Source organism: Podarcis filfolensis, assembly GCF_964270895.1.
Source record: "Podarcis filfolensis genome assembly, chromosome: 6".
Taxonomy (NCBI): Eukaryota; Metazoa; Chordata; class Lepidosauria; order Squamata; family Lacertidae; genus Podarcis; species Podarcis filfolensis.
Genome location: NC_139609.1, coordinates 52,995,048 through 53,007,926, shown reverse-complemented (window position 1 = coordinate 53,007,926; position 12,879 = coordinate 52,995,048). Strand labels below are relative to the sequence as shown.

General features: G+C 43.3%; 1 protein-coding gene across 1 annotated transcript; it reads right to left on the bottom strand.

The window, feature by feature from the left end:
- Positions 1-4,494: 4,494 nt before the first annotated feature.
- Positions 4,495-11,462, bottom strand: RPL10A (ribosomal protein L10a). The gene is made up of 6 exons (XM_083617875.1): positions 11,255-11,462; positions 9,163-9,234; positions 7,750-7,830; positions 7,193-7,341; positions 5,743-5,915; positions 4,495-4,695 (listed from the first exon to the last, which is right to left on the bottom strand). The coding sequence occupies exons 1-6, from the start codon at positions 11,257-11,259 to the stop codon at positions 4,525-4,527; spliced, it is 651 nt and encodes a 216-aa protein (XP_083474001.1). The 5' UTR covers positions 11,260-11,462; the 3' UTR covers positions 4,495-4,524.
- Positions 11,463-12,879: the final 1,417 nt, after the last annotated feature.

Below are 12,879 nucleotides of genomic sequence, written 5' to 3'. Positions count from 1 at the left end.
TCTTGCCAAGCTTGCAGTCTTTGGAATGCACTTTTGCTGCTGCTGCTGCTGCTGCTGCTCACTGGAGAAGCCCCTTGTTTATAAGCCGGATGGCTGCCGCCTTGTAAACACTGCATGCTTGTCATGGTTTCAGCTCTTTCTAGCCATATGTTAGAGCAGCTTACAGACTGACAAGGAGACTGTCTCAGTTCCAGTCTCAGCTTGGAAAGGGAGTGGGTCCCTCCTGGGTAAACTTACTACCAAATGCAGTCAGCCAGTCCTGCTAGGTTTGGGGCCCTCCTGTTCATTCTGCTAAGTGGGACCCTGGATTTCTGCAAAATCCTGCCCCAACGCCATACTGCAGTTGGAGAACAAATTGTGCAAGAACTGCAAACATCTCTCAGATACTAACCTAACTGGGAGGACCCAGAAGTCTACTGTTGCCTCCAGAAAGAGTATCATTTCAGAAATTGCATCAGCAGAATTCAAGACATTTAAACTGCAGCTGTGTCCATGGTAAGCCCAGTTAGGGTTTATCTAAGTAATGATGAAGCCTCAACGGAAGTTGCATCCAGAATTCGACATTCCATCACTGAACTGTAGAATGTGTGTGTGGCTGACTGACTAATCAATACAGTTAAGATAAACCAGTTTAAAATGTGCCCAATTAAATGGGGAGATTTTTAAGAGAAAAGTTTATTTTCAGTACAGAATTGCTAGCATCACATTTTACGTAGCTAGCAAGCTAGTTTTGACCCCGTCAACTCTTGTTTCCTCAGGCAACCAAGTGGCTAAGGGCAGCCTTGCTTTCTGGCTAATTTCCACCCATCTACCTCCAGCACTGAATTAATCCACAACATAGCTGCTCTTGCCAACTAACCTCATCCTTCCCCCTTCCATTCTCAAAGCAGCTTTGTTGCTTTTGATCAGACTTAAGCTACTGTGATGCCTGTGCATAAGGATAAGCAGAGATTGTTTGACTGGCCAGAAAAGAGCTTCACTGGCTCCTGGATGTCACACGCTCAAGACCATGTCAAATCAGATGTGAAGGTGCCCTACTGAAGCTCAGCAAACAGGGCTGCTGGGTCGCCCTGAAACTTCTGCATCTTACTCCCTTTTATGCCTGCAAAGCAAGCACACATGGAACATGCGGAGTTTTGACATTACTCAAATAAGAAATAGGATGTTTCTCCAGATTCTGCACCTTCCCTATTGGCACAGCTCCCCAAATTTAAATATAAATATATAATTGAAATGTATACAACTGAGGTTTTTCCTCTCTCGTAACACTAGAACTCGAGGGCATCCAATGAAGATGAATGTTGGAAGATTCAGAACAGATAAAAGGAAGTACTTTTTCACACTGTGCATTGTTAAAGTATGGAACTTGCTCCTGCAGGAGGCAGTAAAGGCCAGCAACTTGGATAACTCTTAAGAGGATTAGACAAATTGATGGAGAGGGATATTGCTGGCTGCTAGCCATGGTGGCTATATGCTCTGCTTTCACAGTTGAAGCCATGCTTCTGAATGCCAGTTGCTGAAAACCACAGGAGGGGAGAGGGCTCTTGTGCTTGAATCCTGCTTGTGCTTTTCCCACAGGCACCTGGGTGGCCTCTATGAAAACAGGATGCTGGACTAGGTGGGCCATTGCCCTGATCCAGCAGGCTTTTCTTATAAGATTTGCATTTTGGGTCAATTTCAAGTACATGGATATGAGCTACTGTAATTTTTTGTTTTGACATCATTCAATGCAAAAATTGTCATTTGCTGGTGAACTTCCTGGATGCTATTTGAAAACAGATTATTAAATTTCAGCATATTATCCCAAGCTTCTTTCCCAGTTGCAAGGATGAATCTGTTCTTGATGTTGTTTCAGTACTAGAAAACAAAACATAAATCTTCTATTTCCCATTCTATATGGCGCCAGATTATATGAAATATGACTAATTCTTTAATCCAAAATGACAAAATAGTATTAACTGAAACCTGAAAAGTGTATAAGCTTTCCTCATAGGTACCCTATTTAAGGTGATGGAAGAGATTTCCATGCTCTGTTGATACTTATAAACTAGGCTGTACTCAGCAACAATTCTAACTGAAGCCATAGATGACAAAACGCAGTGTAGGTTTCTGCCAGCCTGTTCTTGAAATCTACTTTGGCAATAGACCTCTTGACTCCACAGACTTAAGTTATTGAAAACCCACAAGTCGTCTCCCTTATTCTTTGATGCAAAGTATCAAATTTAATCATATGGGATTGCATTTTCAAAAGTAGACCTTGGGTAATTTCCCTTCCGACATAGGCATGAATCTGAACACAATCTACAAAGGTGCACCGAGCTCATATTTCTATCTGCAAATTCCAGTTTGAATTCTAAGAAAAACCTGATGGCATTGTGAAATATATTCACAGTATTTTATAAAAGAAATGACTAAGATTTGATATCGTCAAATCTCTGTTATTTGAAAGTTATGGATGTAGTTACGACACAATAATTTTATGAGTTTGTAGAGCCTGCATTCCCCAAACACCCATCAGATTTTCAGTGTCTTGCTGAGATCTGCTAAACTCTTTATTTTTGCAGTACTGTACCATCTGTTCCATAGCATGGATACAGGCACTGTACATATGTCAGGACTTTGAGCAAATAACCCCAAGCCACATAAAGCAAGGCCCACTTGGAACAGAGGCCAAATATACACCATTTTACACAGAACCCTTGGAGCAGAAAGAATTTTTGCTATGTGACTGCATTGTATTACAAATTTGTGTAAATGTCTGCCTAGGCCAGAGTGCTTTCCGATTAGTGGAAAAATATCTTGCTGGGTCATTGTAACTCTGCAAAGCAGCATTTCTTTGCAGAGATCTTGCCAATTTTAAACCCTAAACTGATTCTGAAGACTATTTTTTCTTATACAAAGTAAAAGGTGTTAAGTTGCTCCAAAGCCACAGTGAGAGGCTGCTAGCACACAGCGGGATGCCCTAAGTGAAAAATGAGGCTGGAACTGTTGCCAAGCCTGCTGGTTGCTTCTTATTTGAATGTCCTGAATTTGCTTTTTACCTATTTAGAAAGAGTATAAATTTTAATTTTTGTCATTGTAGTTTTGCTCATCTTATGACAAGTTAATTAGTTTATTGGACCAGTCAGTATGATTTTGTAATTTTTGTATCCCCCCCGTCCCCGTTTATTATTACTTTGTTCCGTTCTGAAACTGAAAATACTCAAATGAAGAGGCTAAAAATACTGTAAATAAAATATTCAAAGTTAAAAGAGTAGACCCATTAACAAGTAAGTTTATTTCAATGGGTCTACTAAGAGTATAACTTAGCTGGTTATCATCTACTGTCCAGATCACTAGTATACTATTTCCATTCTATTCTGCACTGGTCAGGCTGCATCTCCTCTTCTGGAAACATGTTAAGGACATGGAGCAATTGGAGTGTGTCCAGATGAAAGCAACCAAGACGATTAGGAATCTGGAAATCAAATTTTAGGATTAAGTTGTAAGTGTATCATACTGATCATGGCAAGATGAAACCAAATTTTTCCATGTATAAGACTAGGTTTTTGCCCTAAAAAATGTAAAAAAATTAGTGGGAGTCTTATACACTGGGCCATCTCCCATTATCAGAGTCCCCCCAAATATGGTACTCTATGCTCCATAGTGAGGTGGAGAGTGGCACATTAAGAAAAGCTTTAGCCCACAAAATTAGGTGCCTTCAGCAGCTCAGGTGAGTTTGGCTACTGGGTAGTAACAAACTATGGGACCTCCTATCCCCATCTTTGCTCTTCTTGAAAGAACATTCACCATCCTCTGAAAACCTGGCGCCACTGCCAATCAGTAAATATATTACTGAGCTAGATGGACTATTCTCGTCTGACTCTATATTGGGCAGCTTCCTTTCCCACCCTCAGCCTCCCAATGGCACAGAACCTAAATACCTCAAGGACCACCTCCACCCATATAAATTGACCCAGACCCTGCATTCATCATCCAAGGTCTTTCTTTGTGTACCTCCTCCACAGTACAGAGGCATGGAGGGTGGCAACCCAAGAATGGGCCTTCTATGCAGCAGCTTCCTGAAACGCTATCCCCAGGGAGGTTTGTCTGGTGCCTTCATTATGTATCTTTAGGTGCCAAACAAAAATGTTCCTCTTCTACCAAGCATTTAGCTGATTAACATTCTACAGCATTTTAAATGTGGTATTTTTTGGGGGGGTCCTTATTTTGTTTGTGCTTTTACATTGCATTTTTATCCTGTGAACCACCCTGAGATCTTGTAAGGGCAGTATATAAATCAAATAAGTAACAACTGCTCTATCTCCAAACCCCTTGACATTTTTCATGCTGGAAAGGACCTGTGTGCTACCAGTCCCTGGACTTTTCAAGTGTTCTGTGCATTCCCTTAACCCAACACTGTTAGCATGCAGGGGAATCTCTGCTTAACAGAAAATGACAAGTATTCAGAGATTCCAGGTACTAGGACTTTTATAAAGCCAAAATCCACACATGTTAAGGTAGTCAAAAATAATTATATTTTCATCAGTAAAGGCGCTGGGGTTTCCCCATGGTACTCTTGATGTACAAGGCCCGCACATTCTGCCAATTTTTCTTCAGCAAAGAGACCAAGAAGTTGATGGCCAGATGAATGTTGTAGACTAACTCATCCTCAGTCATCTTCACATGCCCAACAGCTACAGCCAGACAGAGCACCTGAGAGGACACAGTAAAGCATTTACTCATTCAGTAGTCTCAATAAGATAAAAGCGGTTAGGACTTGGGAAAACACAAGCATACAAAAAATCCATTCAAGTTGTTATCCCAAATGTCACAGCAAGGCCTCACCCAAGTGAGCAGAATATTTGGGGGGGGGGGGATGAGTTGTCCCAATACAGTGGTACCTTGGTACTAAAACGGCTTGGCTCCCGAACACCGCAAACCCGGAAGTGAGTGTTCTGGTTTGTGAATGTTTTTCGGAACCTGAACATCTGACGCGGCTTCCGATTGAATGCAGGAAGCTCGTGCAGCCAATCAGAAGCCGTACCTTGGTTTTCGAACAGTTTCGGGAGTCGAACAGACTCCCAGAACGGGTTAAGTCGAGAACCAAGGTACCACTGTACTTATCCTGTTCTGTTACACAGCAAACTACAATGGCTCACACAGGATGAATTCCTAAATAGTTACTAGGGAATAAACTCTAGAGAACACTGTGGGCCAGTCACAAAATGGCTGCCACAAGGGCATAACACAACACAAAATGGTTGCTACATCTAAAAGAGCAGAATAAGCTCACAAAATGAAAAAGGCAAAACTACCACCAATCACCTGCCCCACTAAGCAGGAAAAGGAACCTGCATCAGCTACCACTGAATTTGATGACAGAGAGAAGTTATTTTTCACCACTTTAAGGAAGGGTGCTATTTTGTGAACTGTTCTGAGATCTTTTGAGAGAAGGGTGGTATATAAATCTAATTAACAACAAGAGAGACTGAGCCAGTGCAATCAGGAACTGAGCTGGAAGAAGTCTCCTTCTGTATTGTGGATTTTTGAAGGGATATTAACTGAGACTTTTTGTGGGCCTAATAGGAGTACAATAGTACTCTAAATTCAGCCATTCATAAGCCAGATTTGTGTATCTGTAAATAAACCTTACCCAGGGAAATGCAACCAAATTCAGCCAAGTAAAAATGACTATCAAGTTCTTTAGCTTCAGTACTACATCAGAAAATGGAAATATTTTTGCAATTAAAAGAAAATTACCTTTTTCATTTGAAACTTTATTGTGGATTTGACCTCATCAATCTTTGCCACCATGTTCTCATTGTGAGTGAGGAGAGAAGGAAACTTGCCAGCTTTGTTCAGTCCTGGCCCCAGGATTCGAGGAATCTGCTTGATCAGGGACTCGGAGGCCAGGAAAGCATCATACTTCTTGGCTGTAAAAAAACAGAAGGATGAGCATATGGCATCAAGACCATCTGAGGTCCACCTCAAAAGCCTGCAAAGCAGACATCTTCAAAAACCACCAATGAGATACTTTCCTTGTATACACCTACTTTTTAAGGGAAATTCAAACCAGAGGTTAAATAAAACCTGAAATGAAAACGAGAACTAACCTAACCATATCCAACAGGATCCCAAGAGAAGCAGTTTGGGTTCCATATTCTTTAGTTCATTTTCAACTGTATGACAAAATTTAATTTACAGATCATGAAAACGAAGCCTTCAATCCAAAGGCTTATGTAAGGAGTTTTGTTTGCACAAGACTTCTGAGCATTCTTGCTGCACCAATTAGATAAGATGCTCAGAAATCACAAGTTACCCCAACATAGCAGCCTTGTCTGCACATAATGCTAGCTGCAAACTGTGGTCAGGCAAGTTGGCATGTGTGTTAAGAGCTGTGTGCTGGTGCACAGAGCTTGAACTATCTCAGCTTTGCTCCTCCTTTTCTAGGAAAACAAGGCATAGAGTGGCTGGCTGGCTATAATGTTATGTGGGAGACAGTGATCATGGTTTGTTTCTCCCACTCTTATCAACGTTTCCCCACTTTTGACAGTGAGCACTACCAAACAAAAAAATCTAACGTTGCTTGGCAGATTTTTGTTCGTAACAAGATTTCAGCGTCCTCTCCTTACCCAGCACAATTCCAAATTCTGTCCCACAATTCTCCCAAACACCTGGAGCAGATTATGGCGGTGTGTGGTGAAGGTGGCAGCAGCAACACTGCACAAGTGCAAATTTTTCTGTGTATAGACAGCACTGGATAAAAAAGACACGCTCTCTGATGGTAGCCAGAATTTGCAGATAGTTCAGTTGGTTAGAGAACAGCACTGATAATGCCAAGGTTGCAGGGTTGATCCCTGTAGGGGATAGCTGCATATTCCTGCATTGCAGAGGGTTGGACTAGATGATCCTTGGGGTACCTTCCAACTCTATGATTCTATGATAGGTGGGGGAAGGTTTTTGCCTAGGTGCAATTAAGGCATTTTCTGCTTGAAAGACCAAGGACATCTTAACCCTGCCTTATATTTAGCTACTCGTACATCATTGCTGTCAACTTTTCCCTTTTCTTACGAGGAATCCTATTCGGAATAAGGGAATTTCTCTTTAAAAAAGGGAAACGTTGACAGCTATATCATACATGCTAATTCTTATTTGCTGATGTTGTACAATATCCTTGGTGCTTCAGAAGCCCTTTTCCAATTTTGCTCACCTAGTTTCTTTACAAGCTTCTTGTTCTTATTAAGTTTCTTCAGAGCCTCTATGTCCATGTGAGGGATGTCAACAGCTTTGGCCTCATCACAGTGCTGCTGGTCCCCCAATACACAGATTGAGAATTTAGGCCGTGGAGCAGACTTGAGCCTGGTGGAAGAGGAAAAGGAAGCATCACCGTTAGCCACCTCACAACCGCCAGTGATATGAAATGCTAAAGGGATGCACTGCACAATGGCTGAAAAGCCTTACCGCAGCAAGCTAGAGCATCTTCGCCCACCAGCGTCTAATCTGGCTTCATAAAGTGATCGGTGGGATCAGCAGAAGAGCTTCACCACACCTTCCCTCATGTTTTAAGACCCAGGGTAGGGGTCCGTCCAGCCACACCCACTTTGCAGCAGGGGGATCTGAACTACCCGGGCAATTCAGCATTGCACCCAGCTGCCATGTACTTTTCAGTCAACATGCTGCAGGGTAGGTAGGCTGAATTAAGAGCCTTGAAGTAACAGGGAGAGGGGTGCAGGCTGAAGGCTGGGTGGTACAGGAACAGTGCCAAACCTGACAGTGCCAGAAAAACGCTTGTCCTTTTGTGGGTCATAGTTTTTCAGACTGATCTGCAACTCCACAGTCTCCAAGAACCTAAAGAAACAGGAAAAGAAAGAAACCAGTTAGGCAATGGATGAATTAAGCTGTACACCCAAGTACTATGTGAGAAGTGGGTGGGCAAGATACTTATGTTCTCCTAACTTCTGCAGCTCAATCACATGTATCTATCACCAACAAGCTCTTGTAAAAAGATGTCATGTTGATTACTCAGTTATTCAGCACTGTTTATTCTTGATCCTGGATTCACCCAGCAGTACAGAGTATGTTTTTAGCAGCATTTTCCTGCCAGGGGAAAAAGCAAAGACAGCAATCCTATTCTCTTTTGCTCCCACCCAAGGAATAATCTACTGCTCTTGGAAGGTGCATGGGCCAGGAATCTTTTAAAAACTGTACACTTTAATCAGGCCTGTGAAACTTTTTAAAAAACCATTTTCTAGGCACGCTATTACTGATGTTATTGTTGTAACATTTTGTTTCATGTTCTACACTACCTTATGATAGATCTTATGAAAGTGTAGTTTACAATTATTTACAAAAACCAAGACAGTGCAAACCACAGAAATTTAAAGAGTGGCTGTTAATAGTATGATCCACTGATACGAAAGAACACATACAAAATAAACAAATGTTTCTAGTCCTTATAAATTTAACAAATACAACTTCTGTAACTGATTAGAGTCCCAAGGGATGGATGATCATCCTGTTATGCATCACCAATCCGTCCTTCTCAATTTCTAGGCAAAGTTGCTGCAGTTGTTCCTTGAGGGAGCAGCTTGTGTTGCTTCCCCTAAATTTCAACAGCTACCCAAATGCCCCACTCCATGCTATGCAAGTGTCTTTCCCCTTGATTCACAAAGGAAAAGTGGACAACTGATGGGCTTGGACAGCTGCAAGCCTCTATTCACACTGTCAAGACGACACTGGGAAGCACCTTCCAGTTTTAATGCAAACAAGATTCAACAATGCTGCCAACCAAATGTTAGCAGCTGCAGCACTGCCCAGCCACATGCTCTCAGGTCATATTTTCACTCCTCAGTTAACAGAAAGAGAATAAAGGACCATTGTACAAGCTATCTGCTAAATGTTGCATTGCCCTCTCTGCCAAAGGCGCAGAAAGCATCCCGCCATGTTCCCTAGTTTGGAAACATGGCTAACTTAGGCCCATGAATTTCAATGGGGCTCCTCTGCATAACCATAGAAGTTGTGGATTTACTGCTGAGAAGAAAGGGGGGGGGGGGTGCGCGCTAGAATGCAACCTCTGCAACCTAAGTTATTTTTAAATCTCCACTTTCTTGCTTGGGCTCTCACAGACAGAAGTGTTTCTGATGTGGTGCACAGAACAAGAAGGTGCAGGAAACTTCTTACTTGCGTGTCTTCGCCTGACTCCCTTGAAGGACTTCCTTCACGGCTTCGTAGAGCGTGTCACGGGAGACTTTGCTGCAGAAGAAAAAAAAAACATAACCATTTTGTACATACTTATTTAGGCTAGGGCAATAGGAAACCTGTGGCCATCTACATCAGGGGTCGGCAAGGCTTACCAGCCATGGGCCGGATCACTCCTGCGGAGATTGCCTGTGGACCGGGCCGGTGAAATGCCAGAAATCGCGCCTGCACAGAACCGATTTCCGAGGCCGCTCGGTGAGCCCCTGTGCTGCACCAGTTTAGCACTGTGGGGGGGGGGGCCCTCACCGAGTGGGTGGTGGCTTGTGGGCCAGTAAAATGGTCTACATGTTGCTGACCCCTGGTCATGCTGAGGGGAGTTAATTCGAAAACTATTTTCCCCAGCAACTGTAAAATTTGGGGGTGCCCATTCTGGCGTGCTCACTGTTCAATTATCAACCTATCTGCAATAATCACTTAGTTCTATTCTAGATTTTGCCACTCATTTGCCTAAGGTGGGCTTGGGAAATGTTGCCTGAATCATTGAGTCTGGCAAAGTAGAAATTACTTGAAACAAGGTGTTCCCAGTTAATAAACCCATAGACTTAATCACTTGAACCACAAACAGAGGATGGCTAACACATTACAGATAAGAGGACTGAAATACCTAAGTATTCAAAGCTGTGCCAAGACTAAGAACAGACTTCAGCACCTTTACCATTTTCACTTGAGGCATGATCCCCTCCACCTCCTGGCTGCCATAAAGACAGAAATGGCAAAGTATTTGGAAGTACTGTATAATTTTCTCAAGCGCTAGGCTGCATAGTTGGGGTTCATATCAAGCTTCAGGACTGCTTTATACTCAAGAAAGAAAGTGTTACATTTGCCTTTCTGATGTAGCACTTCCTTTAATCTCACATCCCTAACATTTCCTATCAAAAACTGCTGGGCCGCATACAAGCCCAGCCTAATCTAGAGCAAGTTTTAAACACTTGAATGGTGGTATGGGTGCATACTACTGTTACTGTAATGCACCAACTGTTCTAGCAACAGTTGAAAGGGCAATGAAAAAGAATGTGTAAATCAGTATGCACTCTTGACATAGGTTTGACTTTTACAGCTAATGCTTTAGGACTAATGCGACATTTGGACCTGGTACACATACTCCCTGGCCAGAAACGGGTGCCAGCAGCAATGACTAAATGCAGAAGGCAACAAGTGACAAAAGCAAGTTATTGGGGGCAGAATATTTTCAGAAAAAGGCGATTTTGTATATTCATGAGTGGATTCATAAATGGCTTCGCAAATGTGTACATTCCTACCAGTTGCTAATGATTAAGCCTCTTAAAAAATTAGTTCCGTTTGCTAAAATAGAATTCAAATAAACCTGCTAAACTAGATCGCTCCAGAAAGTCACAAAATACACAAATTAGGCTAACCGGTATAAGAAAACGTTCTCCCCCAAAGTCCACACCCTATGTTGTACACCTGCATATCCAGGTACTCTATGCGTTTATGTGACGGTGGGATTTATTATTCCCCTTCTCCTGAGTGAATGTGAATATGTGACACCACATATGTCCCATATTACAACACATGCTGGTATTACAATGTATGTGTGTATACACACTCCGCACCCCTTATCCAGGGGTTGGGGAATGAAAGTTAGCGCATCGAACTCAGGCCTTTTTCAGGGACTCTGGCAGGGAGGCCTCTCTTTCCAACACGAGGTCCTGGAAGGGAAGCCGGCCCTACAACCCTCAGCCTCTAGGCCGTTTCAGAGGTCGAGACTCCCTGTGTTGCTCGGATCTGACAGCCTGTAGGAGCAGCTACGGGCCTCTAAAAACAACCCTTCTAACTTTCTGACAGGAGCCGGAACGGTGCCACGTCGAAGGCAGCCATGAATCCCTGCTAGCCTCTCCTACGCGAACGCCTCCCGTGCCAGAGCCCATCCTCCTCGATATTCGCCCCGCTGAAGCGCCTTCCACCTCCGCCTCATGGCGGCCCTTCGAACACAGCCCTGAAAGCGCGGATGGCGACGGATAACCCAAAGGCCCGAAACAGCACCCAGACTCACCTCATCTTGCCGTCTCGCTCGTAGAGGGAAAGGACACGCCTCCTTCCGCTTCCGCCAGAACTAGCCCAGGAAGTCTCGCGAGACGCGCGCCTGGTTTAACCGCGTGACTTCGCCTGCCGCGGCCATTTGGGGACGGAGGGAGGGAAGGAGGTGGGGCTCGGGGCGGGTGGAGTTTCTGTACGAAACATGCTGGGTTTTTGCGCTCACTGTCTCTTGCAGTCAAGGCTTTCCAGAGCTTTAAATGAAGAGCCGGTAATTAAAATACCTGCCCTCCACTCCGCCATTGGCACCGGGAAATTCAAGTAGCTGGAGAAATTTAGATTATAGTAGGGCAGGCAGAAAGTAGATCGGGATACTCGTAGATGGATCTCTTGAGTGATCCCCCGGGTAGATTGTCATGCGCGGCAGTCCAAAGCCTTTCCTCTTCTTCCCTTCTTAAATTAGGCTGCCGAGATTAGGAAGACCGAGTGGAGGAGGACAAACAGGAACATATTTTTGTGTGCGAGCTCCAGTTCTGGGACTGAAGACAGCGGCAATGTGTGCCTTGCAGGAGCCCTTCGCTTCCCACTTTCTGAGCCGCTGTTTGGCACTTGGTTCCCACTGGCGAGCCTAGGGGCACTAGGAAGAAGCAAAGGGAAACCTACGAACCTAGTCCACACTCCTGCTCTAGAGGAGGTGACACAGCTCAGGGTTTTGAGATACAAATCATGGTGGATCATTAAGGATTTCCTGGCAGGTCGGCTGTAGGTTTCGCTAGCTGTATTTTGTCAGTCTGCAATTTTGCATGGGCTTTGCTTCCCAGGAACCTCGTAACTTAAATTTTCTCTCCTTATCTTTTGATGTGCGTACATGTTGGATATAGATATATACATACTGTACATGCATACATCTAACGAAGTGGAAAGTCCATTGATTTCAGTGGGTCAGTGTCTGGCTTTATGTACTATTGTTGTCAAGCACTTTGATTTTTTAAAAATGAAATAGCACTATGTAAATATTTTTGTAAATAAGCCTAGTACCAGAACCATGATCCCAAAGCTTTTAGTCTTGTTGCTTTGTCACAAGTCTCACAGGCAGCGAACTGTTATACTATAAATCATACTGTTAAGGTAAGCAATATAAACAAGTGTAGGTTGCAGTGGTAAGGTAAGCAATATAAAGAAGTGTAGGTTGCAGAGAGAGAAAATGATAATTTTATATAATCATGCTAGATACAGTGCATCACATTGCACCTCCACTTTAAGCACACATGAATAGGGTTTTCATAATATGTCTTTTCTTGGGAGGGGGACTTGAAGGTGGCACGTCTGCACAGATCGGTGTGATTTTTGACATCAGTCTTAGATACTTTCCTCATGGTGATTTATCTTGTCAATATGCATTGAAAATAAAGGTCAAGCAAGATTTCACTTTATCATGTACTTTGGCAATGCAGAACTATTTTTGTTTAACAAATGACTGGTTGGGGGGAAGGGTCCTGAGACAGATGGAAGGTGGTATTGTGGGAGTGGGAGCAAGAGTTATTAAACCTTTGCCCCTGCAGTGATCTCCCTTAAGAGTAAGGCCCCTGCTATTTGCAATAGGAAAAAAGGATGAATGTTGGTTTGTTTAGCACCAGTTTCCAT

Coding starts and splice junctions, on each gene's coding strand:
- RPL10A (XM_083617875.1), bottom strand. Junction 5,916..7,192: donor GAAGCTTGTAAAGAAACTAG/GTGAGCAAAATT, acceptor GTTTTTTTACAG/CCAAGAAGTATGATGCTTTC. Junction 4,696..5,742: donor TAAAGTTTCAAATGAAAAAG/GTAATTTTCTTT, acceptor GTGTCCTCTCAG/GTGCTCTGTCTGGCTGTAGC.